The sequence below is a fragment of the Anastrepha ludens genome, chromosome 6, assembly GCF_028408465.1.
Source record: "Anastrepha ludens isolate Willacy chromosome 6, idAnaLude1.1, whole genome shotgun sequence".
Taxonomy (NCBI): Eukaryota; Metazoa; Arthropoda; class Insecta; order Diptera; family Tephritidae; genus Anastrepha; species Anastrepha ludens.
This window is the reverse complement of record NC_071502.1, coordinates 55,777,374-55,803,576: the sequence shown is the minus strand read 5'-3', so window position 1 is coordinate 55,803,576 and position 26,203 is coordinate 55,777,374. Positions and strand designations below refer to the sequence as shown.

Sequence of the window (26,203 nt, the reverse complement as noted above, 5' to 3'; positions counted from 1 at the left end):
CGTCCGATTACAATTTCAAAAGTAAATTTATTTTCCATGTTCAGTCCTTATATTAAGCCTAAAACTAAGATACAAGAAATAGCGGAAATGGAAGAACAGTATGTGGAGAGTTAGAGAGAGTTTGCAGTTAAGTAAATAGAAATAGGAAGAACGGAAAGTAGGTATAGCTGGAAAAATAGAGTCAATGCTCGGAAGTAAATAGAAACAGGTAAAGAAATAGCGACAGCGAGAAACAGTAAAGTATACTATATACCTACTTATAAATAAAAAATATAAAATAACTTAATATTAAGCTTTAATACAATTTCAATTTTTAAATTCAATATTATTTAATTTATTCTATTCTAATTTACGTTACATTATTCTATTATAATAGTTTGCCAGAATCTGGCTTAACACCTTTCTTATAAGGGAAAAATACGCAATGCTGTTAGGGGAAAAAGTTATCAAAAATCAAGGGGAACTTTCCACTACTGCAAACATTTCTCTGATCTGGGTTCCAGGACATAGGTGCATAGAGGGAAATGAAATTGCTGATGATCTTGTCAGGAAGGGTATTGAATTGGCCTCAGAGGCCATCTGCATCCCCTGACAGTTATTAAAGGGGAGCTGTAAAAATTATTTCTCAGGAAAGCGCAGAAAAGATGGAGCTCCATTTCTTCATGTGCTATTTCGAAAACCCTTTGGCCCCAATACAATATACGAAGGGTTCAGAAAGTCCTTTGGACTCCTCGCCATTCAATTACCAAACTCGTAGCTTTGAGCGGAAAAGTTAGGGTTACCATTTAACCCCCATTGCAGAATCTATGGGGACCTTTCAGTGAAGGAGACTGTTGAGCACATTCTCTGCAAATGTCCGTGTTTGGCAACTAGATGATTAAGGTCACTGGGCGCTCCTTTCTTCGACAACCTGAGGCAGTGCGCCAACCTAAATCCAATCAATCTCCTCCATTATATCAACAGCTCTGGCTGGCTGTAGATATCTGCCTGTTCGAGGTCTCATAATGGTATCAAAACGGCGCTTCACTGCTACCTGAGGAGTGCCAGAGTCGCACTTCAACCATTTCACCTACCCACCTAAATTTGGTATTTATTGTATTAATAGGATATGTAACTGTGTACCAACTTTTTTTAATTCTGAAATTTTGATGAAAATTTGCCGAGTTTGTATAAATCTTGCTCAAAATTTGTTACCTTGATTATTATGTTCTTTAGAATCAACAATATGTTTATACAAAAAAAATTTCAATACAAAAATAAAATGTTGGTATTTTTCGCGGGCTGTGCGTTTGAAGGAGCTTTAACTTCGGGCAGATTAATACAGTCTGGCTACACGAGTTCAACGCACACACCTTCAACGAAACGATTAGGCGATGGAATATAATCAGTGAGTTTTGAAGTACTTAAGATATAAACACAAGTGTACGAGTACTAAATAAATACAGGCGTACATACATACATATGCATGTTATAACAGATGTCAATCGTTGTTATAAATGAAGTCGAGATCACTGTTAGAATTTTAGTCCGTCAGTGGCCACCTCCAATTAGGGACGGATTCAGCAGATGCTCCCCACTCTCGGTTTAAGTGATGGAAGTTCGTGTAACAGTGCCCTGGAAGTAATTGCGCCATCGTTAATTTGCATTTAAAATTTAAGTATTTGAAGGCCCAGTAATAAAACGAGATTTGTAAATAAATATAGACAATACAAACATTATAAACACAAAATCGCAGAGATAATGGGTGCCGAAAAATCTGCACGCATTGAAGAGTGCCGCAACCAGCATGGAAAACGTAAGATATGTTCATGTTAAAGATATGAGTATCCATAAACGGAATGAGTTAAATGTTGTATTTTTATATGGGCATAATAATTGGCAATATTGTGAGTTGCTTGATAAGACAAAAAATTCTAAAACAAAGACGTATTTAATCAGAACAAGCACACTCTGGATAGAAAGCAAACAAAAAAAAGCGATATTAAAAACACTTAGAAAGATAAAAAATGTTTACGTAAGCCTAAAATATTGTTAATAATAAGTGCAGTGATTTTGCAACAAGAATAAGCTCAATGCATCAAATTAATATAATATAAATAAACAGGAAAATAAATAATTTGGTGCTATTAGTTGTAAACAAAATAATTGCTGTATAAACAAAATAAAATACTATTCAATTAAAAATATATAAAAAAAGAAAATTCAAATGCCACAGAAGAATTACGGGTTCATAAAGCAAAACAAGTTATCGCTTGTGTCAATTTTGCGGAAGCATAAGCTCTGCCAGCAGTATTTTCGTGTTTTGGAATTAGTTTAAAACATTTGTTTTTTCAGTGCGAGATAGCTACATTCAAATGTTAAATATTAAGCAACAACATAAATAGATTAAATACATTTCCAGAGTGGGCAACAAAATGTTTTCCATATTTTTACTTTTAGCATATTTTTTTTACACTGTATACAGAAACATCCCATTTTCTCTTGCTGTAATTCCAAAAATAATATAAAAAAATATGTTTTCTTGACGGTGTATTTGAAGCAATAATTTAAATTTTTCCCAAATTTTGAAAATGATATCTGAAAACTATCTGATGGTATCCACCAGAGTTGATGCGGATTTCGGTTTTTTTTATGGCATTTTGTTTCATATTTGTCAAAATTTCCGCCGTTAGATATTCGATTTCCTGACGAATGTTGTCAATGAGGCCATATCATCTTTGTACGGAAGCATATTCAAATCTTTGGTAAAAGTCGCTTTGAGGGATCGCCGAGAAATGGCCAATTGCATTTCCCATTTTTTAGCGTCTACAATTTAAGTGTCTGTGAAACCTACATTTCGTAAAATTTCGATATTTTCGGTTATTATAATCGTCAAAAAAATGTTGACTAGTTCACACACACCAATAGCAAATAATTTAACAAGAAAACACTAAACCAGATGTGAGTGAAACTTTCCCATCCGACGAAGATTACACATACCTACAAACTTTAAGTGCCATTCAGAACTAAGCCAACCAAACTACAATTTAATATACATAGATTGTTGACGTGCTGAAGTTTTTATTTGACGCTATGTAACCTCAGTTTTAGATTTAGATTGTGCATTGAGAAACTGTTATTATAATGCAAAAAACAATCACAATTAACCCAAATATAGTAAAAATGTATGTTATGTGAACATTAAAGCCGAAATATTTCGAAAACCTGAATCACTATTGTGGATATTTTGTTCAGATTCGGGCTTAGTACGTTAAAAACCTTGGCAAAAATATACCCTTGATAAAAGAATTCCCGGAATATATTCAAATAATTCAAAATACAAGTTTATTCGTCAAAAGTGATATTATCACCTTCAAAATACTCTCCCCAGCAACTACAACGCCCATATGTCAGCGTTTGATCCAGCTCTGGAAATATCAGAGCCCTCTTCGATTTTTCCATTACTTCCTTTCGGCTTGTAAAACGTACAAGGTTTTTTGACTCGGTCAAACAGAAAAAATCGCAGTGCGCCATATCAGGTGAATTTGGTAGCTGTTGAATAGTACTCGTTTTATTCTTGGTCAAGAATTCACGGATAATGATGGCACTGTGCAACGATGTGTTAGCTTGGTGCAAATCCATGGGTTGTTTTCCCAAAAATTCTTTTTTTTTACGAATTGCTTCACATAAACGACTCAGATGGTCCAAATAATAGTCCTTATTAACTGGCTGACCTTCTGAAAAAAATTCGTGGAGTACAATGCTGTTGTAATCGATGAAATCGTGAGCATCGCTTTCTTTTTTGACTGAAAACGAAGTGATTTTTTTGATCTTGGTTCATTCGGAGCTCACCACTCACTCGCCTGATGTCTGGATTGCGTGTAGTATTATAAACCCTCGACACGTCTCCGATAATGATGTGTTTGACGAATGTTGGAATGGATTCAGCCTTGGAAATCACGTCTTTGGTGATATCAACGCGGTCACTTTTTTGCATGAAGCTCAGGTCCTTTAGGATCAACTTTACAGCAAAACAGCGCAAATCATTAGCTCTAATATCCTGAACAGATCCATATGCAATATTGGTGTTGTAGCAGTATACTTATTTCTTTATGTGTTATGTAGATCACCGGTCGTCTTCGTCTAGCTCATCTAACGGTAGGCCTAGGAAACTTGCTGTTTCGACAGGATGGGTCCAGAAGTAAAAGGGTGTTAGATGATAGGCTTTGATGAGGCATATGAAAATGTGGTTAGTGTCGTTCGGAGTGCCTTCACATGGTGAACATATGTTTAGTATGTTTTAGTAGTTAGTAGAGGTCGACTCTGGATAAGTAGGGATTTAACCTGCTACAGTATCCAGAATGTAATAGCCCTGTCTAGTGTACAATAGCTCATCCATATGCAATGTTTATGTCCTCTGTCAGTTCTCTGATGGTTAATTCGCGGTTATTGTTCAACTTTTCCTTCACTTTATTAATATTTTCTTCATACTTATTGAAGCCCACCCCTATGACCGTCATCCTCGATGGACGTACCATCTCTTCTGAAGCGTTCATGCCAGAACAGCGTTCTGAAGCGTTCAAACAGAACAGTCGTTTACGAGTGTTTTATTTACAGTATCATTACCAAAACAGTTTCCGAACTTTTCTAAGGTTTTCGCACCATTTAATCCATTTTCAGCGCAAAATTTACAACAAAATCGTGGTAGCAAATTCAAAGCCATTTTTAAAACTGTAAAAAATCGAAAACATATCCGGTACATTTACTCATTTTTTTTTTTTGTGTATACTGGTCTAATTTGGTTCCACTTTTCAAGTATCGCCTTTTTAAGATCAGATTTGTTAGGGATGTCATATTTTCTTATATTTGTCTTCAAAACCGACCACGAATTTTTTTTGACGTTGAAATCTGATGATTGTGCAAGAGTTTCAGCAATGTGGCGACATATATATTATATTAACCATGTTTGTATTATTTGTGACTTGTGCTTAGGTCGTTATCTTGATAAAAGCGAAAGTCATCTTCAATTTGTAATTTTCTATCGCTTGGAACAAAATTCCCTTGCAGAAATTTTAAATAAACATATTGGTGCATTGTTTCTTCGATAAAGGACAAATTTCCAACTCCATTTCATGATATGCATGTCCAAACAATATCGCTGCAACCGCCGTGTTTTATAGTGGCTCGCAATTTTTGGGGTTTGAGTTCCGTATTAGCCACGCGCTATATAAAAGGTCTACCATCTAGTCCAAATAAGTTTATATTTACCTTGTCTACAAAAAGTACGGTCATCCAAAATGCTGGTGTTCTCTTTAGAAGCCCACGCGTAAATTTCTACTCTTTGCACTTACGGAAAGGTTATTAAGAGCTATTCTACAATTTAAATTTCCTTCCCTCAGTATTTTTCGAACAGTTTCTGGAGACTTACCTGAAACTTTTTGCTGATTTTTTTCACTTAGCGTACACTTTTTCTGTGTAAAAGATTTATTTGGGATCCGTCGTCCCTTATTTACCACACGAGTTTCATTCATAAAGCGTTCAATAATGTGCTGAACTGTCGACGAACTTAAATGTACAAATGTGTACAATGAGATATGAAATTATTTTATATTAATTTTAATTTAATTGAACTTATTGTTCGAAAAAAGTTCTGTATTTTATTTAATATTTTATTTTAACGATTTCGCGAATTACGTCACACCCTTTATTCGCAATCCCAACATACCCTTGCTCACTTTCGCGGAGTATGATATACGTATGTGTGTATATAAGTGTATATATGTATGTATATATGTACACACATATATTTATATATATATATGCATGTATGTATTTTATATATGAAAATGAAAATGTGATAAAAATTAAATTTTTTTTTTTTACCACAACTTTCAATTTATCGCACGTGTTACCTGTATAAGCTTTTTGTATGCCTTAACTTCCCTCTGGCAGATGGTACGGGTCATTCTGGGATGGCAGCGACAGAAGCAGTGACGGTGACAGGGATGAGAGCAGCGGTGAGTATAGTCGTAACTGCGAGGACAGCGGACAGTGATAGCGGTCGTGAGAACTTCGAACGGCAAATAAACAGCGGTGAACTCCACTGATTCTGTTTTTTTTTTTTAACAGAACTGTACTTATAGCGGCAACACGGCACTTAGAATGTGTTTTTTTTTCCATATACTTTTTGTATTGTACGTTTTAAGGCTCACAGTTTTTTTTTGTAACGAGCTTTTAAAATTTTAAATTTTCCTTCTAATTGGGCGAAAACTTGTATGTGGCACTATGGCCCTTTATATACATACATATACACCACACTTTTTGAGCCGCTAGCACTACGCATTTTAGTTTATTGTTTATTTACTTAAGCACACATTTATGTTTTTATCGCACTTTTTCACCGGCTTTATTTTATTAATTTACTGTTTTTAATTTTGTGTGTTTCGATTTTAAATTATAATTTTAAAAGATTTTTTTGTTTTATCAACCGCTTTGTTTAGATACCGCTTTCTCACTTGTTTTGTATGTACACAACTGTTTTAATTATATTTAATTATTTCCTTCCCTCCCTTGTTATCTTGGTTTTCATCAGCCATTGGACTCAAAGAAAATTATAATTCTGAAAACAGCCATACAAAAAAATTGAATTGTTATTGCCTGCAAATGTGCCATGATGTTGCAAAATTATCACGACGGCGTGATATTACAATTTTGCATAGTATACAACAACCCTACAGAATATGTTGTGTCTCATTTCGTAACTATCTGTGAACACCTGAATTCCTTTTAGATGGGGCCTAAGCATTATAGAATTTTTGAAGAGAAACCTCTTCGGCGTCGATGGACGAGCGAGAATGGAGAGTAAAATTTCAAGGCCATGCAACGTTTTGGGCATTTTCGTTCCGCGAGAGAAAAAAAAGATATAACGTAGAGGAATAGGAGATAGAGAGCTATACCCTTTATATATCTTAGATACACTTTAGGCTATTTTTTCTGAGTTTTTCCTTGTGGTTGCTAATTTCTAGTGAGAAATAACACTGCCTACTTTTTGTCGCTTGTTTGTTGGTGGAAACTTGTAGGAATTATTTTTTTGGTGCCTACGTTTTGGCGTTATATTTCCTTGGTGCCTACTGTTTGGGGCGTTTTTTGGCCCCAACTTTTTGGCGCTTATTTCCGTTTCCTGGCTAGTGCTTGTGTGTGCTATAAAGTTCTATTCAATCCGGAGTCGGATTTATTGTCAGACTCATTATAAAAAACGCCACTTCTCCCGTTTTCATATTATCATTTTCCCAAGTACTTGTCATCAATTGAATTTTAATAGAGAATTTCAATTTCACATTATAACACTCGATAGCAAGTTTAGCTGGACATTTCGAAACGTATTGAATTGGGTATTCAAATTGGTACAAAAATTACATTTACGTGATGGGGATTTTCTCTAATAAAAATACAGTGTAGCGTATAATTATACTAAACTCAAAGCAACTTTGTTTCTGCATTTTTATTATAACCACAAATGATTCTAAATCTTTAATAAGAGTAATAGGTATACTTATACAGTATATTGATTTTAGAAACAAAAACCAATATTGATTTATTTTTCATTTCAGCATTCATTTAGTTTTCAGTTTTTTTTTTTACTTATTATTTATTAGGCCGGCTCTTATTTTTGACCATGACCAGTAATCGACGATGAACATTTTGAACGAGGTTCGGCTTTTCCGCATCGTAAATGTTTCTCATTCGAACTTGTTTATTGGGGCTCAAGTCTGGGCTTAAGGCTGTCAATGATAAAAATGGGATACTAAAATTTTTGAACAACTTTTTTGTAGAATTTGCACGACAAAAATAAGTGCGGAAGAAGATGTGTCCTGATAAGTCAAAGCTGCCATTCTGTCAGACTCAAAAGCTTTTTCCGGTTTGGACTCATTTTTAATGCTGGCCAGATCCGCTTTTCTTACCGTAAATCGTGGCAATGGTAACGATATTGCCATGGGCCATACAAACCGAATTTTTTTTTTATCGCTCGAGATGGCGTGCTTCCAAATAGTTCCTCTCTCAACAACATCTTTCTCGAATCTAAATCTTGCCTCAATTAGTTTCTGTTTTAAAGCTGGTTAGAAATTCACTTTTTGTATTTAAAGTATCCCAGTAAATTCAGTCTGATTACTAGATGAGATGAAGAAGTTTCGGTGACAGACATTTCTTTAAGCGCAGCACATTTTGTGGTCGCAGAAACGTGGGAAGAACACCTTGTGCTCTTATTCTTTTTTTCATCCCAAGCCTCAACGGGTTTTAATAACTATTTTTCACAAGCGAGTTCTCTTTGTGTTTTTCAACTGTTTCTAAGGCGTAAAGTTCTTTGTTTTTGAGATCCATTCAATTGCTTTCCATGTGGCATGATACGTTTCAGTCAACCGTGTTCAAAAAGTATAATGCAAAGTAGCAGTATTGACGAAGAAGAAGAAGCATTAATCACATTCCAAAAAATCATATTATCATATGCAAAAAAATATTAAGTTTATAATTATTTGTATGATACATCAACACAAATTTATTGTTTTGCTAAAATAACGGAAAATTGCTATTGTGTAACAGTTCCTCATCAGCAGAACTATCGTTTCCAAGAATACTACTTTTTTACAGTAGGCTATAAATAAATCTTCCTCTACATGCCTTAAAAGGGCGTTCACATGTGCAGTGATTAGCAATAAATTCACAAAAAATAATCTAGCTACAAAATTGCCATCCAGCTGTCAAGAAAACAGTCAAGAAAGGTTTTACTTCATAGAAATTGGTTTGGTGAAATATTTTAGTGTTTTAGGTTTGTTTAATTATTATTGACGAAATGAAGAAAAGGCAAAGAAAAACAATAGTTAATTTAAATGGGCAATTCGTTGCTAGTAATAGACAGTTGGAGGAAACCCCTAAACGACATCTACTGAGGTTGTAACAAATTAGGGCAGCAATACGCATGTGAATTTCGATATTACATTTTATGAGAAGGCCAAAGCGTCAATGAACAAACGCTTTTTTCTATAATATGACTGCATAATTAATAAATCTGACCAAAATTGTATTCGAATTATGTTATGTCTACAAATCTCTTTTCTTTGCCGGCGCCCATTTTATTTAGTTTTACTTTTATGTTTCTCCCTACATTTGTGATAACAATTATCGATAGCACAAAAACACAGGGTTGTTCAGCAAAAAGTATATTTATAATCTCAGATTATAAAATAATCTGGGATAAAAATTTTGTATGGGTAATTTCGCTACGTCGATAAATTTATTAACACCGGCTGACACAATTTTCGGTTCTGACTTCTGAATGTAAAATTTTGTTTTCTTTTACGCTGCTTATAGAAGAAATCGTTAATAGTTAAAAATAAATTATGGTATTTTGAAATTTAAAATCTGTCCGACTTCTTTGACTTGATATCTTGTATTTTTGCAGCTTGTAAATGCGCAACAAATGCGCCGATCCCGAATGACAGATGGTTTCTTATGGAAGTTTTTTTTATGGCAGAAGTGCACTCGAAAGTTTGCCGTTGTCAGGGGTGACCGCTTTTGAAAACAAAAAACTTTTTCTATAAATTGGTGTTTCGTGCACGGGATTTCGAACCTGTCAACCTCCGAATGGTAGTCATACACGAACCCATTCGGCTACGCCGGCCGCCGTATATCATCATAATTTACGCATTAAAAAAGAAAACCAAAAAAAGTCTTTTGGCCGGCTTGTGTATGTCATAATTTTCAGCACTGTTGTTTTATTAAAAACTTAAAACACCAGGGGAAAATGCTAATAGTAATTGCGCTACAAACGAAAATTGAATTACCAATACAATTTGTTGTTTGTGTTCGAACAAAACGTTGACAATGTGCTGAAGTTTCTTTCAGACTATATTTATATAAAAGATACATATAAATTCATAAATATGTATGTATGTATATATGTATGTATATTTAATTGAGATATTGCTATACAAGATACCAAATTTCCTTTCGCATCGCATTACTTAGTAGATCCATAGTCCGTTTTGGCAAACCCTTTATTTCAGATGAGTTAACTCTGCATTGTACAATTTAAAGATATTGAAAAGATTAACGACAAGAGCACCATGCAACTAGCAAACAAATGATGCATCAATGTCATTGACCTTGGCGGTATTTAATAAAAATGAATTATTGCAATTTGAGTTTATACTCACTAAAGAAATAATCGTCGTTATCAATTGAGACATAATTAAGGACATATGTGTGCCTTCGGAATTATACAATCTCTGCTATATTACTAATATATACATATAACTACACATATATGTATGACAATTAGAGATAATTTAGCAATTTTTTTCTTTTATTGCTTTTGTACCCTACGGAGTTTAGTCATTTGTATTTTGATTTCCATGAAATGGAAACAAACTATTTAGCACAAGTCGGCCACACGCATATGCACATACATATGCATATTCCTAGTATATGAATGAATACAATAGTTATATAAAATAATTGAATAAAAAGTTGAAACCTGGTGCGGTCAATAAAAACTGAAAATGAAATTACTCAAAGTCAGACGACAACAGGATCGAGCCCCGACGAGATCACAGTTTCTCTAAATTATTTTGTAATTAAATACATATACACCTACCATATATAAACTCACGCATACTCATATAAAACAAATAGGGCAACTAGAGTAAACAGTGATTCTCTAAGTTTTCCGCAAGGACAATGGTTTACATTTTGAGCACTGAGAGCACACCTTTGCTACTTAAAACTGGCTATGTGCGGCTAAAGGGAAGCATACAAATACGTCGAAAAAAAGATTGTAAATAAATATTATTTATAAACTAAAATATTCTTACGTATTAGATAAATTCTTTAAATTCATGGATATTTAATTCATATTCATTTGTATTTTTACAGCGAACGCATTCGGAGTGCGGCATGTTCAGGCGCTGCTCATGTTCTTTGGCATGGTATTCGGCTATTTTCTGCGTGTGAATATTTCCGCCGCTATAGTGCCAATGACAAAGCCCTCAGCTGATGATTCGTACTATGACTGGGATCCCTCCAAAAAATCGCTCATATTAAGTAGCTTCTTTTGGGGTTACGTTGTGGCACAAGTGCCTTCGGGACTACTGGCCAAACGTTTTGGTGGCAAAATAGTGCTGGGCGTTGCCACAGCGTTGGGTTCTGTGATAACATTGTTACATCCTTGGGCCGCATCTGGCGGTAATTGGCAATTAGTGTGTACACTTCGTGTATTTATTGGTATGATGCAGGGTACCCTATATCCTTCGATACATACGCTGCTAGCCAAATGGGTGCCGCGTACGGAGCGTAGCTTTATATCTACATCGGTATATTCGGGAGCGCAGTTAGGTACGGTTATTATATTGGGTACCAGTGGTGCTATATTCGATTCCAGCATGGGTTGGCCGGGTGTATTTTATATTTCTGGTGCACTGGCATTGGCTTGGTCACTTTTGTTTTTATTTTTTGGTGTGGATAGTCCACAAAAGTCTAAAGTGATATCAGCAGAGGAGCGTACATATATTGAGAGGCTTACCGGCAACGGTGGTTTAGAGAGCGAGGTAAGTTGATAATAGAAATTACTTAGTTACTTATATAATTTTAGAATTAACAAAACGGTATTTCAAATCAAGTAATACGAGCATGGATGAACAAGCAAGCGACTTTTTGAATTTCCTCTATAGTAAAAATCGTTTGTTATAGACGCGCGGTGTGAAATTAGGTGCCAAATGAAAATAAAAGTAAAACTTCCGAGCGCAGTTTCTTTGCTTTGCAATGAATGTGCAATTGTTACAGAAGTGGAACGAGTTCTGCCAGAGGTCAAAAGCACTTAATGCGAGGACTTGAGTCATACGAGGTGTGTTCAAAAAGTATCGCGAAATTTTAATTTTCGCAAGTTACGTATATTCGATTGTTTTGTGGCGATATGTTGGTACTCATGTCTTTCATTCATGCCGTCGAGTTCGGGCATTTTGAATGTTCTGTTAATTGTTGACAGCTGCTTTGTTTGCACGTGTTTCGACTCGTCTTCGATTTTCACCTATTCAAAAAGATGGATCAAAGAACCTGTATCAAATTTTGTATCAAAAACGAAATTAGGTGCGCGGATGTATTCCGATACGCATTCCGATGTGCAATACGGAGAAGCTACTTTGGACCAAAGCAACGTTTATCGGTGGTACAAAATGTTCTCAGAAGGCCGAGAAGATGTGAACGACGAAAAGCGTGCCGGACGCCCGAGCATTTCAACAACAGACGAAAAAATTGATGAAGTGAAGAAAGTGGTATTGGCCAATCGTCGAATCGCCGTTAGAGAAGTTGCTGAAGACATAGATATATCGATTGGCTCGTGCCATTCGATTTTTTTCAATGATTTGGGCATGAGACGGGTCGCCGCAAAATTCGTACCAAAACTACTCAATTTCGACCAAAAGCAGCATCGCATGAACATTGCTAATGAGATGTTGGACTCTGTCGACCAAACGCGACGACCCGAATTTGCTCCAGAGGATCATAACTGGTGACGAATCGTGGGTTTATGGTTATGACGTGGAAACCAAAGCTCAATCATATCAATAGAAGCTGCCGCACGAACCAAGACCGAAAAAAGCGCGCCAAGTTCGGTCGAATGTAAAAGTTTTGCTTACCGTTTTCTTCGATTGCAGGGCGTTGTGCATCATGAGTTCTTGCCACAGGGTAAAACGGTCAATAAGGAATTTTACCTGCAAGTTATGCGCAATTTGCGCTAAGCAATCCGCCAGAAACGCCCGGATTTGTGAAAGAACAAAAATTGGCTCTTTCATCACGACAACGCCCCTGCTCACACATCGTTGCTAGTGCGCGACTTTTTGGCCAAAAACAACACACTAATGATGCCACAGCCACCGTATTCCCCAGATCTGGCCCCCTGTGACTTTTTCTTGTTCCTGAAACTGAAGAGGCCCATGAAAGGACGACGCTACGCTATGATTGACGAGATAAAGACCGCATCGAAGGAGGAGCTGAACAAGATAAAAAAGAGAGGAAATGGGGATTACTTTCAAGGGGACAAAATAGATAATAATGAATAAATAAATAATTTTTGAAAAAAAACACAAAGTTCGCGAGACTTTTTGAACACACCTCGTATGTATCAAACATATCACGTCGAAAGCAAAACACACAATTTATAAAAGACCCAACAGTTGCTAAAATACTCTTATTAAAGTCAATATTAATGATATTTAATAAAATTAAATTAATTAAAATTCGGCCTCCGTAGCCGAATGGGTTGGTGCGTGACTACCATTCGGGAGTGCATAGGTTCGATTCTCCGTGCACGAAAAAGCAAAATGATAGAAAAAGTTCTTTCTAATAGCGATCGCCCCTCCGAGTGTAGGCACAACATCAAGACGCTCGCTACAAATAGGAGGAGGAGCTCGGCCAAACAACTAAATAGAAGTGTACGCGCCAATTAATTATAAATTAAAAAAAAAATATTTCAATTCCACCTTTCCGGTTTCTTTCGTTGTTTACATTAGCCTAATATATTATAATTTGCATTGGTATTGCGGTCTTGCTGTTTGCTCTCACAGAAAATCTTAAGTGATTTGTTCTTATACAGTAAAATTACTCTCCGATTTTCGCTTTAATCTGCGCAATCTTATATTGCGTATGTTATATCATACTTGCAAAAAGTGGATCTTATGTGCTTCTCTTTAGACTGGAATAACAACACTATGGGGCCTAAATATAAATGGCTTTAATATAAGTCTTAAATAATAATACGGCACAGAACAAATGTAATGCGAAAAAGTGGACTTCCATGCTCATATATATGTGTGTGTACTATATTATAAAAATAATAAATTTTGCTTTATACTCAAATCGAGTAAAAGAGCAAATAATCGAAGGCGGCTCAAATTTTACAATACCTGTTTAACTTTCTCACCTTCTAAAATTTTATTTTATATACATAAATTTTTTTAAAATAATTTAAACAGTACTAGAGTTGAAAATACTGAAGTTTCATACCTATACCAGAGAACGTAAATCCCTATATTATGAATAAAACCCGAGCATCTATCAGAGGTACATTTGGTTTCTGCAATATTTGAATATTTTCTAGTCAGTTGTAAAAGCGTACTTATCTACATACATACAAACAATATGTCAATATTTCACGGGCTTCTCTATGCTTTGTTGTTGTAGCAACATAAAAATTCGCCCTAAAAATTTGGGGAGTGCTACTGGAGTGACGGTCCTTGACCAGATATAAGTCGTTCCCGTAGCGTAAAACGGACTGCCGTGAGAACAACCATTCTTATAACTTGGTGCTCATACTTTAAAATCTTTTAATCTTTGTCTTCGAAAAATGAGAATGACCGCCGCAGCAAACGATGGATCACAACATAGCGAAGGAATACCAAGTGTGCCACCAACTTGACTTCAATTTTGTATTCCAATTGATTTTTGATAATTTGAGCTTTGCAACTTAGAAGTTTCAACATCATACCTAAATTTCTAAAAATATTCACTAAGCGAGTCAAACATTTTTTAGAGAATGATTGTTGTTATTTTCGCATGCAAAATTTTCGTCAAGTTAATTGAGCATAGAGCTAGCCAGCGCGGAAATGGCAAATAGAAGAGGCCTTATGTATCAGAGTAGGGCCGTGGCTTAAACACCTCTATTGCAAAACCCATAACCATTTTGACATACCGATAACAAGTTTTAAAGCCAACTCTCATTGCAAGTATAAAAGATAAGAATCATAGAAATATTTTTTTAATAACGGTTAACACCTCAGCCATCACATTTTTTATAAGGGTTAATCCCTTAAGTGCACTTGGGTGCTTCAGTCATCATTTTCAGAGTCGACTATTTTAGCTTCTTAATGTTTTTTGAGTCCACTGTTCCACCTATTTTCGCTTTTTTTCTAAGAAGACATTTTTACGAATAAAATGAAACACATTTGAATTATAAAAAGCATAGAAAATACCTATTATATATTACAAAAAAATAATAATTGAATCATTTTTTTTTCGAAGGTCAAAAATCATATTTCTAATTGGCGCGATAACCGCTTACGCGTTTTTTTCCGAGTTTAACAAAGCTCGCCAGTCGTTTCTTTCTCGTGCTAACCGGCGCAAGTTAGACACACTAAGTGAAGCCAAGTCCTTCTCCACTTGACCTTTCCAACGCAGAGGAAGCCTTCCTCTTCCTCTGATACCACCAGCTGGAAATGCATCGAATACTTTCAGAGCCGGAGCGTTTGTGTCCATTCGGACGACATGACTCAGCCAACGTAGTCGCCGGATCTCTACTTTTACTTTACTACTCAATTGCCTACTTAGCCCAAAGTAGCACCTGTTGGCAAGAGGGACTCTACGTTGGATTTCAAGGCTGACATTGTTATCGGTGTTAATGCTGTTTCCTAAATAAACGAAGTCTTTTACACCCATGAAATCATAACTGTCAACAGTCTTATAAAATATTGTGCCTGAGCGATTAAGTTCTGCTACTCGTACGATCCTTTCCAACATCAGGTTAAAGAAGTCACACTACAGCAAGTCACCCTGCCTGAAACCTCGTTTGGTATTAAGGGGTTAGGGGTAGTCAGAGGCCCGAAAAAATGATGATTTTCACGAATTTTTTTTTGCTACTTAATTAATTTATTTAACAAAAATAAAAACATAGCATAAAAACATCATGTTTTAACTTGACTTCGCCAAAATTTCAAAAAAAAAAATTAATAATTGCAAAAGTTATCGCTGTTTGTGTGAAGCCCGTTTCTCCAGAAGTCCCTTGCGGTGAACATCACAAGTCCTTGCAGATTCATCTAAAACCAATCGGATGAGAAAAATTATTTTTATTGATAGATAATCTCGAGCCGGATCGAAGCTTTTTTTTTTTTTCAAAATGAACAAAATGGCGGCCTCAGGAAATATTTTTCAGATTTTCGGGAAAAAACCAACAGTTAATTGTTAAAAAAAAATCGAAATTTTTGAAAAAAAAAAAATCCTTCGATCAGGCACAAGTTTTTTATGTTTTTCAAAAGCTGTATAAATTTTATTGAAATCTACGTAGCGGTTTTTAAGTTACAGTGTTCACCAGTTTGAAAAACATAGTTTTGAGAAAAACGCATTTAAAGTTTTGCTATCGGCTCCGGAGCGGCCGAGCGCCCTCTGTTAATTGTTGAATAACTTGAAAAGTATTTGTCGGATTCACTTCAAATTTTTACACAATATTTTTAAAACATTATACTATAAGAAAATGCAAAAAAAACAAAATCGATTTTTTGAAAATTCTGACTACCCCTAACCCCTTAAACGACCCGGAGAGGTCCTTCTCAATTCTGACGGCGCTGCTTGCATAGCCGTATTAGTTTTGCGGAGATATCAAATTCAGACATCGCGGCATATAGGCAACTCCTTTTCGTGCTGTTGAATGCAGCTTTGAAGTCGACGAAAAGATGGTATATGTCGATTCTCCTTTCATGGGTCTTTTCCAAAACTTGGCGTATTGTAAATATCTGGTCGATGGTGGGCTTTCCAGGTCTAAAGCCACACTGATAAGGTCCAATCATTTGTTGATGGTAGGCTTCTGTCTTTCATACAATACGTTTAATATCGCTTAAGAAGAAGAAATAAGCATAGACCTGCCAATAGCCAAGACCTGCTCAGGCCTTAAGACACATAGGGAGGTCCACACGGTTTGTAGCCACATGTTGCTCTCGCCATCCGACGCTCGTGGCCCCCATGGCCTTTACGTAAAGACTGTCACGCCAGCAGCATTCCCCAAACATTTATGGAGAATGGTTATGCTGTTACAACAATACCAACTCCCCTTAATACTTTTCAAGATTTCCTTTGGTTAAGGTGATGATTTTTCGAATGTATAAGTGCAATGAGCGTAAGTATTTGTCAGAACAGTCAGAAAATTAGGGGACGTTTTTTTGAAAACTGATTTCTGACAAGCAAAATGCTGTATAAGTAGTTTTCAAGGATTTATTAAATCTGCCTCATAAATGTGTAATTTTTAATAAGTCTTACTTGCTTTACCAACAGGATTTTATTTGTTTTAAAAAAAAAATGTAAATTACATAGATACATAATTATTTTTAATTTTTTTTTTAGGGTTTGTCCATACCGTGGAAGTCATTCTTCACATCAGCACCATTCTATGGCCTTATAGCTGCTCAATCGGGATTCACTTGGGGCTTTTACACATTACTTACCCAACTTCCTACCTATATGGATTCCGTACTTAAACTGAATGTCACCTCGAATGCATTACTATCGGCTTTACCGTACTTCGTCATGTGGGCGTTATGCTTGATCATTAGTCCCATTTCGGATATGCTTATCAATCGAAATGTTTTGAGCACAACAACAGCGCGAAAGCTCTTTAATAGCATTGGTCAATATATACCCATGGCTTGCCTAATTGGCGTGAGTTATATGACGAGTGAAGAGCGTATAGAGGCTATAACATTGCTTACCATTGGTGTTGGTTTTAATGCAGCCGCTACCTGTGGGTATTTAGTGAATCATATGGATCTTTCACCGAATTTCGCCGGCCCAATGATGTCCATTTCAAATGGCGTGGCGAATTTGTCGTCGATATTTGCACCTTTGGTTGTGGGGGCCATCGTAGTAAATGAGGTGAAGGCAAAAATAATAATACCCTATACATCTACATATATGCTTTAAACGTTGTTCAAATATTTTTCTTATTAAATGATTCTTATTTTTGTTTCTTCCCTTTGCGGCACAGGAAGAGCCCAGTGAATGGCGCATTGTTTTCTTCATCACGGCTGGTATTTATTTGGTCTGCAACGCGATTTTCATTATTTTTGGCCAAGCGACTATACAACCATGGAATGATCCAAACAATTTGTACAATATTGCAACAACACAAGCAATAGATCCGTCCAAAATCGCGAGCACAGAACAAACTATCGAGTCTGCCCTAAGTAAACCCGAGTGAACATAGATTTTATGATTAGAAATGTAAGAACTTATTTAGTAAGTACTAATTCGTACATTGCGAAAAAATAAAAATTTGTATACTTCATTTCAAAACAATAGGTATACATATCAAAAGAAAGAATATCGGAAATATCAATCAAAAATATACCTCAAATTAATTAATATCTCGCACATTTGAGCGAAAGAAAAATGCTTAAAATTCACAAAGCTTTCACTGAACATTGACGACTTCTATTTTCCACGGTCATAACCAGTTGCAGTTGCGAGGGTGTGCCGAAATTGTCCGAGTACTCTCAATTCCTCCAAAAATCGAGTTATTTTTTTTTTAAGAAAATTAGTTTTTAAAAAAAAATTTCCAAAAAATAACCTCAGATGTTAGAAGAGTTTAAAATTAAAATTTTTTCAACGAGATTAAAATAATGAGATTCTCGATGATATTTTTGACTTTTTAGTACCAGAGGTTTAAGGAAAACTGTAATAACTCAGTCAAATCTCGACCAACGCCGACTTCTATCATTGGAGAGCTATTTTCTCAGCCATTTCATTTCCTGGAAAATAAATCCATTTTTTTAATACAAGCACATCGTTGATAAAATTTTTATGCAAGGGAACCAGGTGAAGGACATCAAGTCGGACGTCATTCACAGAATGCGTGTGAGATATCGCTTTAAAAATGCAGACCTTTAGTACACGAATTGTACGAAGACGGTTTCAGCGTACATCTTTTGTGGCAAACGATCAGCAAAAAACCTCCCCTGGGCAAGAGTGCATCGAAATTGAATTGTAATTGAAAGAGTGTAACATAAATTTCATTTGCACTGCGCCGACAATTACGTTCAAGGAAAAATATTCATTTTTCACAAGATCTATTAAGCATCCTCATGGTCAATTGATCTAGGTATGTTTTCTTATCATATACAGGATGTTTTTCCTTTCGCTAATGGCAATATGAATGCCCTAAAATATGACTATATTGTAACGGGTTCAATCGTGCCTGTTATAAAAGAGCAGTACCGTGATTTCATTCAAAACGACATCACGCAAATTTCGGTAAGATAGCTTTTCCAATAAATTATCAATATATTTTTAAGTATGGGGTTACAAATTATAATACTTTCGATTTTACTTATAGATGCAACAAGTACTCTCAGACCTTTGGAATAAAACGAACGGGTTGCCGAGGAAGTCTCCAGATTTAAGTCCAATGGAACATTTGTGGCACAAATATTAAACGGAAAATAGCTCACCATAACATAAATCACAGAGTAAGGTGTGAATTAAAAAATTGTGTCGGAGAAAGTGTGGGAGAAGGAAATTCACGATGCTGTTACGCAAAACCTTCCTTCGTCGAGGGTGCATCTACACCTTACTAGTTATAGTATTTATTTAACTAATGGTACATTTTATGTTTTCTATAAAAAAATAATAAAAAGCAAAAATATTTCAAATAAAACTAAAAACTATGTTTTTAACGGTCCACATAACCGAATAGCTAGGGTCTTCAACTCTCTGCACAACGAGGTGGACTTTTACAGCGGATCACTCAATACCTTCGTACCAGATATTAAATCACGTCTATTACCATACCCTTAGGTCAAACAACATTTCGAAAACTTTTTTTTGAATCAATGTATTGTTACAAATACCCTATTCATTTGTTTAAACCTTTCCCCTCAAAATTCAATTTTTCTCTTTTCATTAATTGTTACCAAGTTGTATATTGCCGATTGGCGTTTGTGTATTAAAAAAATAAATAAATAAATAAGGTTTTTAAAAAAGATTAATATTAAGCAAGTTTTGGGGATGGGTTGTTCTTGTTTTGCAGTTTAAGAAATTAGTAGTGTCATGAGTGGCAGTTTTTAATTTGTATAATAAGTAATTCAAACATACAATACATAAATAATAAATTTAATTCTTGCTTCATATTGCAGTTCAGCGAGGATATTTATACTTTATTGAGATCGAGTTTTTGGTTTTTTTTTTTAATTCTAGCATTTTAAGCGGAAAATTATATTTTAGTTTAAGTGGAATGATTACTTATAATTATTGCTCTTTTAAATAAAGAAAAAGGAATATTTAGAGCAAAATGATAGTTGTACACTTATTAATAAGAGATTACTTGATTTTATTTTGCAATATGCGCTGCTCTTCTAATTTATAATTAATGCGTCGAGGAATGGAATGTGTGCGGAACACTGTCCATAAGGATATAGCCCAACTTATGACGATTGTCACATATAACACCGGTGAAAATGCCTTTTCATTTCCTATAGGTATGTCAGCACGCAGATCCGATTTAAGTTGGTAATGTACATCAATTAAATACCAACCACAATTTTCGTAGACTTCAAGGTTAGTCGTTGGAACCGAACTGCTCTCATTTTCGCTTAGTTGCGTTACGAACTTAATGCTACCTTTATTAAGGCAAAATTGGTATTTAGATGCTGTCTCCAGTAATTCATCAATAGAACCGCCGTCATGCGTATCGCATTTTATATATAATTTCGGAATAGGTATCTCAACAGTAGCGAACTTACTAAGAAATATATGCAACTATTTTAATAGAAGAAACAAAGAAGTTGCATATTCTTACTTGTGATTTTTGCTGGGCGCGTGGTAACGATAATGTAAAGGCAATTTAATATTGTCCGTTGGGTGCGGAATACCTTTTAGTAAAACAGTAAACGATTTTGACTTCTCCGTTGGCGATTCAATATCTATGAATGGCGGATAAATTGCATTTAACTGAAAAATAAAATGTTTGAACGGAGTGTTAAAAGAGTGCACATATTATATTTACTTTCTGTAAACGCTTTAGATCATCCAATTGATCAACATTAATGTAGACACCGGCGGGTAGCAGTTGATCCAGCACGTACTCACATTTTTTATTGGTTAGCGTATTGGCAAATTGCACAGAGTAGAAAAGTTCGCTGTAAACAGGTGCATGTGAATGTGAAATTAATTTATTTAGTTTATTTATATATACCGATGCATCCCAGAATCACTTAACTGCATGCCAACAATGGGTTTCGGCGGCGATTGGCTGCAGCTGTGTGTTTTGGGTAACACAAGCAACAATGATACAAAATATATCGCGGAAGTAATCATTATTTGTTTTCAAATACGTATATGTTTACACAAATTTACGGATTTGAAGAAAAATACTTGCAAGTATGCAATTCTGCTAACCGGCAAAACAAACCAAAAATCCGACAGGCGTTGCACAGCTGAGTTTCTTGAAACAGCTGTTGCCGAAAGTTAACGATAGTGGAATTTCGATTGTTTTCGATTAAAAATTAAATTACACATTAAAACAAATAAGACCAATTTTTAATACTTTGTTTTAAAGAATAAAATTGAATATTTTTTTAACTGGAGGTTTTAAACGTGTTTTTGGCAAAATATTACTGTAATACTTGCAAATATGTTTTAAAAGCTCAATGCATTTTTGGTTCAGTAAATAATAAAATACCGTCTTACAAAATAAAACTATTTACAATGAAATGCGCGTATTACCTATACTGGTTTAGGGACCATCAAACAAACCCTTCAACAACAGCAAAGCTAAATATGGGAATTGGGCATTAAACACCTGCAAGGCAGCTGGTATACACTACCTGAACGGAATATAAGACCATATCGTCATTTCCGAAAAACAGCATGCGAATTTTTTTACTGTGGTGCAACAACGGTAGCGAAACATTAAAAAGGTTACTTCTTCTAATTCTAGTAATGGTGTAACTTCTAAAACTTCCCACATCGATTTGCTCTTAGGAAGCAATGAAACTTAACTGATGAACGAAATATGAACCTATATACATATTTGATTGATATGCAAAGTAACAATTTGTTTTTTATCTTCTTTTGACCACTTATTGTACAAAATATACATATATATACAGATGGAAAAAATATGTAAACTTTTTCAGTTTAATTGGTCTCAAACAAGTAAGTATTTATTTAGAATGCTTAACATTATTCAAACGTCTATACATGTCCGAGCCTTCCCTTGCTAGCTTATCCGCCATTTGGTTTCCAATAATGCTGTGGTGACCTTTAACATAGTTCTAGAAGAAAAACAAATCAATACTTTAAATTTAAATACCAACTTGTGCATATTTGTGAAATATGCAAGTTCTCGCTTACCCATTTCACCTGAATACTTTCGCCACCAAGTAATTTATCCAACTCCTTAAAATCTATAGTGTTTTTTACCGGCTCTCCGTTTTTCAAACACCAGTCATTTTGCTTCCATGCTTTAATCCATATCGTTATTGAATTTATAAGGAACTGTGAATCTGTACTAACACACAGTTTTTCGATGCCAAATGCTGTTGCTGTTTTAATAGCGTGAATGGCCGCTTGAATTTCACCCACGTTGTTGGTAACTCGACCAGTAACTGGTCGTGATTCATTTCTAAAAGGTTTAAAATATTTCATGTAGGACACATAAATATTTTTTCAAACATACAGCGAGTGGTTTTCTCCAAAGTATACCCCCAAACCCGCACAGGCATCCGGCCGTCCATTATTTATACATGAACCATCAGTATAGACAATAACATAGCCCTCGGAATCAATTTCGAACGGAAGATTATTTATTGTTTTAAATCCCACAGGTTTCCAGACGTTTGAGACATGAACAGGATATTTTTTTTGTTTTGGTTTAATCTCACCATCGGAATTAGCTTTTCTTTTATTCCGTACGGGTATATCACTGCAACTCGGCAGTTCAACAGCAGCTGCAGCGGCAAGCTACGAAAGTTTGTATGCAAGAGTATACACTTAATGATATCGTGCCAATGTGATATTAAGTCATAAAGCGAATATAGGATGCATACCAGCTCTGAATCTCCCACTGAGTTCAACTCAGCACTTTCCTCTTCAGGCCAAAAGTCTTTTGGGGTTGAAACTGGTTTTCCCGTCATGGCAAGAGCAGTCATCTTTTGAACAAAAGCTTCGGCTTCAAGACGTGAATTGAATTTCTTATATTTAGCACCTTTAAAACCCTTAACTTGTTCTTCGCACTTAGTCCTGAAACATAAGATAAGTTAATTTCCATTCACTTCCAAAGTGAGAGTCACATACCAGCTGTCGTATATGCCAACATTATGGCCACGGCCCACAGCGTAAAAGGACATGCATAAGCCTTTAATACTTGAATTTCGAAAAGCACTTCTTAAATATAGCATCTAACATTTGAAATCTTTCAATATTTCTAATATAATGGTTTTAATTTTTTCCTGTTTGAGGTAGAGTTTAGAATTCAGAAACCAGCTGGTTATTAGAGAGCCGCTGTTTATTGTTTATTAACAGGGTTGCTATACAATAGGTCTGTTCCAAGGCGAATTGAGTATCTAACGTGGCATTAAAAAGCACTTTTTCGCGATTTTGACGTCTGCTCCCTTCGCAATACAAAACAAACGAACAAAACAAACAAAAGTAGGAGAAATTACATGTTCGTGGGAATTCAGTGAATGGATTGATAATAATGCCACATGTGTGATTAAAATGTAAACGAAGTGCCGCGTGTTAAACTGTTAAACAAAAAATTCATATAAAGCCTCCAAATACAGTTTTTTGCGTGTTTATGCGAAAGACGCCGTGGCTAAAAGGTATAAGTGTGCACGTATAATATCTTGTGTTTAATTGTTTCCATTGCTTTCGCCTACTCTTCTTCTTCACAAACAAGTAATTCCCCTTCCTTTTGCTTGTTTATTGGTGGACTCTTACGAAATGGCGAATTCCGAAGGCGCAATCTTCTTCTCTATTATTCTTCGATTTCCATCACTTTTTTTATTATTCAAAATGAAAATTGATTGTTAATTTTGCTCCACCTTGTACTAAAATTTGTTATACATAATGGGAAATGAAAATGTCAGACATTTGTATTGAGTGTGCTTTTGAAACGGATTGCAGGTGAATTTTATTCGTTCAAATTTGAGAGATATGTATATCTTCAAAGCATAAATTGGGTACAGAAACTAAAGGAGGTGCCTTCCAAAAACTGCAATGTTATTTTGACGGCATCGCTTGAAATAAAATAAAACAAATAAATAAAAGAAAGGGAAATTACTTGTTTGTAAATATTCAATGAATGGTTTAGTACGAGGTTACTTGGCTCGAGCAGCAGCAACATTTACATGTATTTGTTTTTGCAGGTAGTTAGAATCAAGAGTATATATATTAGGGAACTCAGCTTGTGTGGATACACCTTGCATCGATTTTCTGCCTCCATATATGATCAAAGGAAATTACCACACACTTTTTTTGTCACAGCGTCATGCGCATAAAAACACAAATATACTGCGTTTGGAGTTTTTTACACTTATATACGCGGCACTTTATTTTCATTAGTTTGCTTAATTTTAATCGTCAAATCACAATATTAACAAGCCATTTACCGAATATTACAAACAAGTACCTCTTCTTTCTTTTGTTTGTTTTGTATTATAATGGTGTATGACGTCGCGGGTTGTTAAAATCGTCAAACATAATTTAACGGGGTTTGGAAGGCGTGACCTTCTGTATTCTATTCGCCTTGATGTATGATATAAATTCGTCTTACTTACAGCGAACTTAAATAAGGAAAAACGCAATACTTAGCGGGTGCAGTGAAATTTGAATATTAAAATTTATAATAATAAAATTTCTGTAAATGCCTTTCTACGCTGTAGCAAAAGGTCGGCGAGCAGGTGTGTTCACCACTTGGGCAGAATGTGAGCAGCAAGTGAAAAAATTTAGCGGCGCAATTTACAAGAAATTTCCATCCCTTTCGGAAGCCACGGATTATTTATTAAAACACGAATCGCTCATTTTGCATCAGAATCTTGAGGAGACTTCAAATAAAGGATGGGCGCAGGGTAGTATTAAGCCAACTGGTTTAGTAATGAATATCAAACAAGAGGAACCCGATTATATTCCTCTACAAACTACTGTTACACAAAATATAAAAGAAGAGCCCATGGATGATAGTATGTGGTTTGAGGATGCTGAGGGTGATAAGGAGTTGGTGTGTAAACATTATTTTAATCTGTTAACAATTTATATACTTTTTTTTATTAAACTACTTTGAAGCTAGAAGCACTTGGTGCGTTAAAGGAATATCCAGATGTTGATTCGAAACCAATTAAGACAGGGAGGAAAAAAATTAAACAGGACCCCAGTGGAAATATAAAAACGCTTAAAATTGGAAGTTACGTATATACTGTAGATAAAGATGGATATGTAGATGTATACGTTGGTGGAAATAGCGAAAATGTTGGCCAATGGAATTGTATGGCTGGCTATGGTATATACTTTGGGAAAAATCATCCTCTGTAAAATCACTAAATTTATAGTAAGTGAAAGAAAAGTACTAAATTATTTTATTTTTAGTAATGTAGCTGAAGCCGCATCAGGTCGCATGACTCGGAATGTTGGAGACATTGAAGCAGCAATTGCAGCAATTGAGATCGCCCAAAGGGTTGCAATACCGAAACTATGCTTGCACACTAGCTCGGAGTTCTTGCTGAATGCTGTGGCTTTTTGGATGAATAATTGGAAACGGAATGGCTGGCGAAACAAGAATGGTAAAGTAGTACAAAACCGGAAACAATTTGAAAAGCTAGATGCTCTCCTCAATGACACTTCAATTGACATAAAATGGGTATAATTGTAGATTCCGTTATATTCCTATATATTAATATTATTTTTTTTAGTCTGATGCGCGTAAGAAATCGGGTGCCTCGAAATATATGCGTGATGTAAAAAACCTGGCACGAATTGGAACAGAGGATTATCTTATCAATCATCCGTGTAAGGATGATAGTTTTTCACTGGATGAATCTGACTACTTCGACTATTATTGAATAATGTCAAACATTCGTCCTAATACTTGTTTCCGTTTATAGCAGTGCAACAATAGTGTACTCAATCGCATTTTTGAAATGCCATGGTATTTGAAGTATTTTTCATTATTTGTGATTTCTTGTCATTATATCGACTTCCTCATTGTTCATGAATTATCAAAAAAAAAAAAATGAAGTATAAGCGTTAATAATAATGAATTTTTTAGAAGTTCAGAAAGTACTCATTTATTAGTACCAATGTACAATGCATGAAACTTTATTTTCGATATTTCTTTACAAAAACACTTGGTCTACATATTGCAAATTATTTAATCTAGATAAATAGCCGTTGTTTTTAAAATTGATTTATGTGAGAACTCCGA

General features: G+C 35.2%; 4 protein-coding genes across 6 annotated transcripts; 2 read left to right on the top strand and 2 right to left on the bottom strand.

The window, feature by feature from the left end:
* The first annotated feature begins 1,502 nt into the window (after positions 1-1,502).
* LOC128865851 (putative inorganic phosphate cotransporter) lies at positions 1,503-18,566 on the top strand. 3 transcript variants are annotated; one of them, XM_054106230.1, is made up of 5 exons: positions 10,563-10,810; positions 10,909-11,579; positions 17,134-17,661; positions 17,774-18,009; positions 18,441-18,566. In XM_054106230.1, exons 1-4 carry the CDS (start codon positions 10,714-10,716, stop codon positions 17,984-17,986), a joined length of 1,509 nt encoding a protein of 502 aa, XP_053962205.1. In that variant the 5' UTR covers positions 10,563-10,713; the 3' UTR covers positions 17,987-18,009; positions 18,441-18,566. The 3 variants fall into 3 exon arrangements, with proteins under 3 accessions (XP_053962207.1, XP_053962205.1, XP_053962206.1); XM_054106231.1 differs by lacking the exon at positions 18,441-18,566 and adding an exon at positions 18,088-18,314; XM_054106232.1 differs by lacking the exons at positions 10,563-10,810; positions 18,441-18,566 and adding an exon at positions 1,503-1,795 and having other exon boundaries at positions 17,774-18,081.
* A 1,146-nt stretch (positions 18,567-19,712) lies between these two features.
* Positions 19,713-21,229, bottom strand: LOC128865854 (uncharacterized). The gene is made up of 4 exons (XM_054106234.1): positions 20,978-21,229; positions 20,789-20,921; positions 20,582-20,733; positions 19,713-20,524 (listed from the first exon to the last, which is right to left on the bottom strand). Exons 1-4 carry the CDS (start codon positions 21,097-21,099, stop codon positions 20,104-20,106), a joined length of 828 nt encoding a protein of 275 aa, XP_053962209.1. The 5' UTR covers positions 21,100-21,229; the 3' UTR covers positions 19,713-20,103.
* Positions 21,230-21,837: 608 nt separating this feature from the next.
* On the bottom strand, positions 21,838-23,602 carry LOC128865853 (ribonuclease H1). Its single transcript, XM_054106233.1, has 5 exons — positions 23,080-23,602; positions 22,833-23,025; positions 22,463-22,746; positions 22,138-22,408; positions 21,838-22,058 (listed from the first exon to the last, which is right to left on the bottom strand). Exons 1-5 carry the CDS (start codon positions 23,181-23,183, stop codon positions 21,948-21,950), a joined length of 963 nt encoding a protein of 320 aa, XP_053962208.1. The 5' UTR covers positions 23,184-23,602; the 3' UTR covers positions 21,838-21,947.
* Positions 23,603-24,553: 951 nt separating this feature from the next.
* On the top strand, positions 24,554-26,058 carry LOC128865850 (ribonuclease H1-like). Its single transcript, XM_054106229.1, has 4 exons — positions 24,554-25,003; positions 25,069-25,310; positions 25,369-25,639; positions 25,692-26,058. The coding sequence occupies exons 1-4, from the start codon at positions 24,650-24,652 to the stop codon at positions 25,839-25,841; spliced, it is 1,017 nt and encodes a 338-aa protein (XP_053962204.1). The 5' UTR covers positions 24,554-24,649; the 3' UTR covers positions 25,842-26,058.
* The last annotated feature ends 145 nt before the right edge of the window (positions 26,059-26,203 follow it).

Coding starts and splice junctions, on each gene's coding strand:
- LOC128865850 (XM_054106229.1), top strand. CDS start 24,650: ATGCCTTTCTACGCTGTAGCAAAAGGTCGGCGAGCAGGTGTGTTCACC. Junction 25,004..25,068: donor CTGAGGGTGATAAGGAGTTG/GTGTGTAAACAT, acceptor ACTACTTTGAAG/CTAGAAGCACTTGGTGCGTT. Junction 25,640..25,691: donor CTTCAATTGACATAAAATGG/GTATAATTGTAG, acceptor TATTTTTTTTAG/TCTGATGCGCGTAAGAAATC.
- LOC128865854 (XM_054106234.1), bottom strand. CDS start 21,099: ATGATTACTTCCGCGATATATTTTGTATCATTGTTGCTTGTGTTACCC. Junction 20,922..20,977: donor AGTGATTCTGGGATGCATCG/GTATATATAAAT, acceptor ACCTGTTTACAG/CGAACTTTTCTACTCTGTGC. Junction 20,734..20,788: donor ATCTAAAGCGTTTACAGAAA/GTAAATATAATA, acceptor TTTATTTTTCAG/TTAAATGCAATTTATCCGCC.
- LOC128865853 (XM_054106233.1), bottom strand. CDS start 23,183: ATGCTATATTTAAGAAGTGCTTTTCGAAATTCAAGTATTAAAGGCTTA. Junction 23,026..23,079: donor GTTGGCATATACGACAGCTG/GTATGTGACTCT, acceptor CTTATGTTTCAG/GACTAAGTGCGAAGAACAAG. Junction 22,059..22,137: donor AAAGTATTCAGGTGAAATGG/GTAAGCGAGAAC, acceptor TTTTTCTTCTAG/AACTATGTTAAAGGTCACCA.
- LOC128865851 (XM_054106230.1), top strand. CDS start 10,714: ATGGTTTACATTTTGAGCACTGAGAGCACACCTTTGCTACTTAAAACT. Junction 11,580..17,133: donor ACGGTGGTTTAGAGAGCGAG/GTAAGTTGATAA, acceptor TTTTTTTTTTAG/GGTTTGTCCATACCGTGGAA. Junction 17,662..17,773: donor GGGCCATCGTAGTAAATGAG/GTGAAGGCAAAA, acceptor TTTGCGGCACAG/GAAGAGCCCAGTGAATGGCG.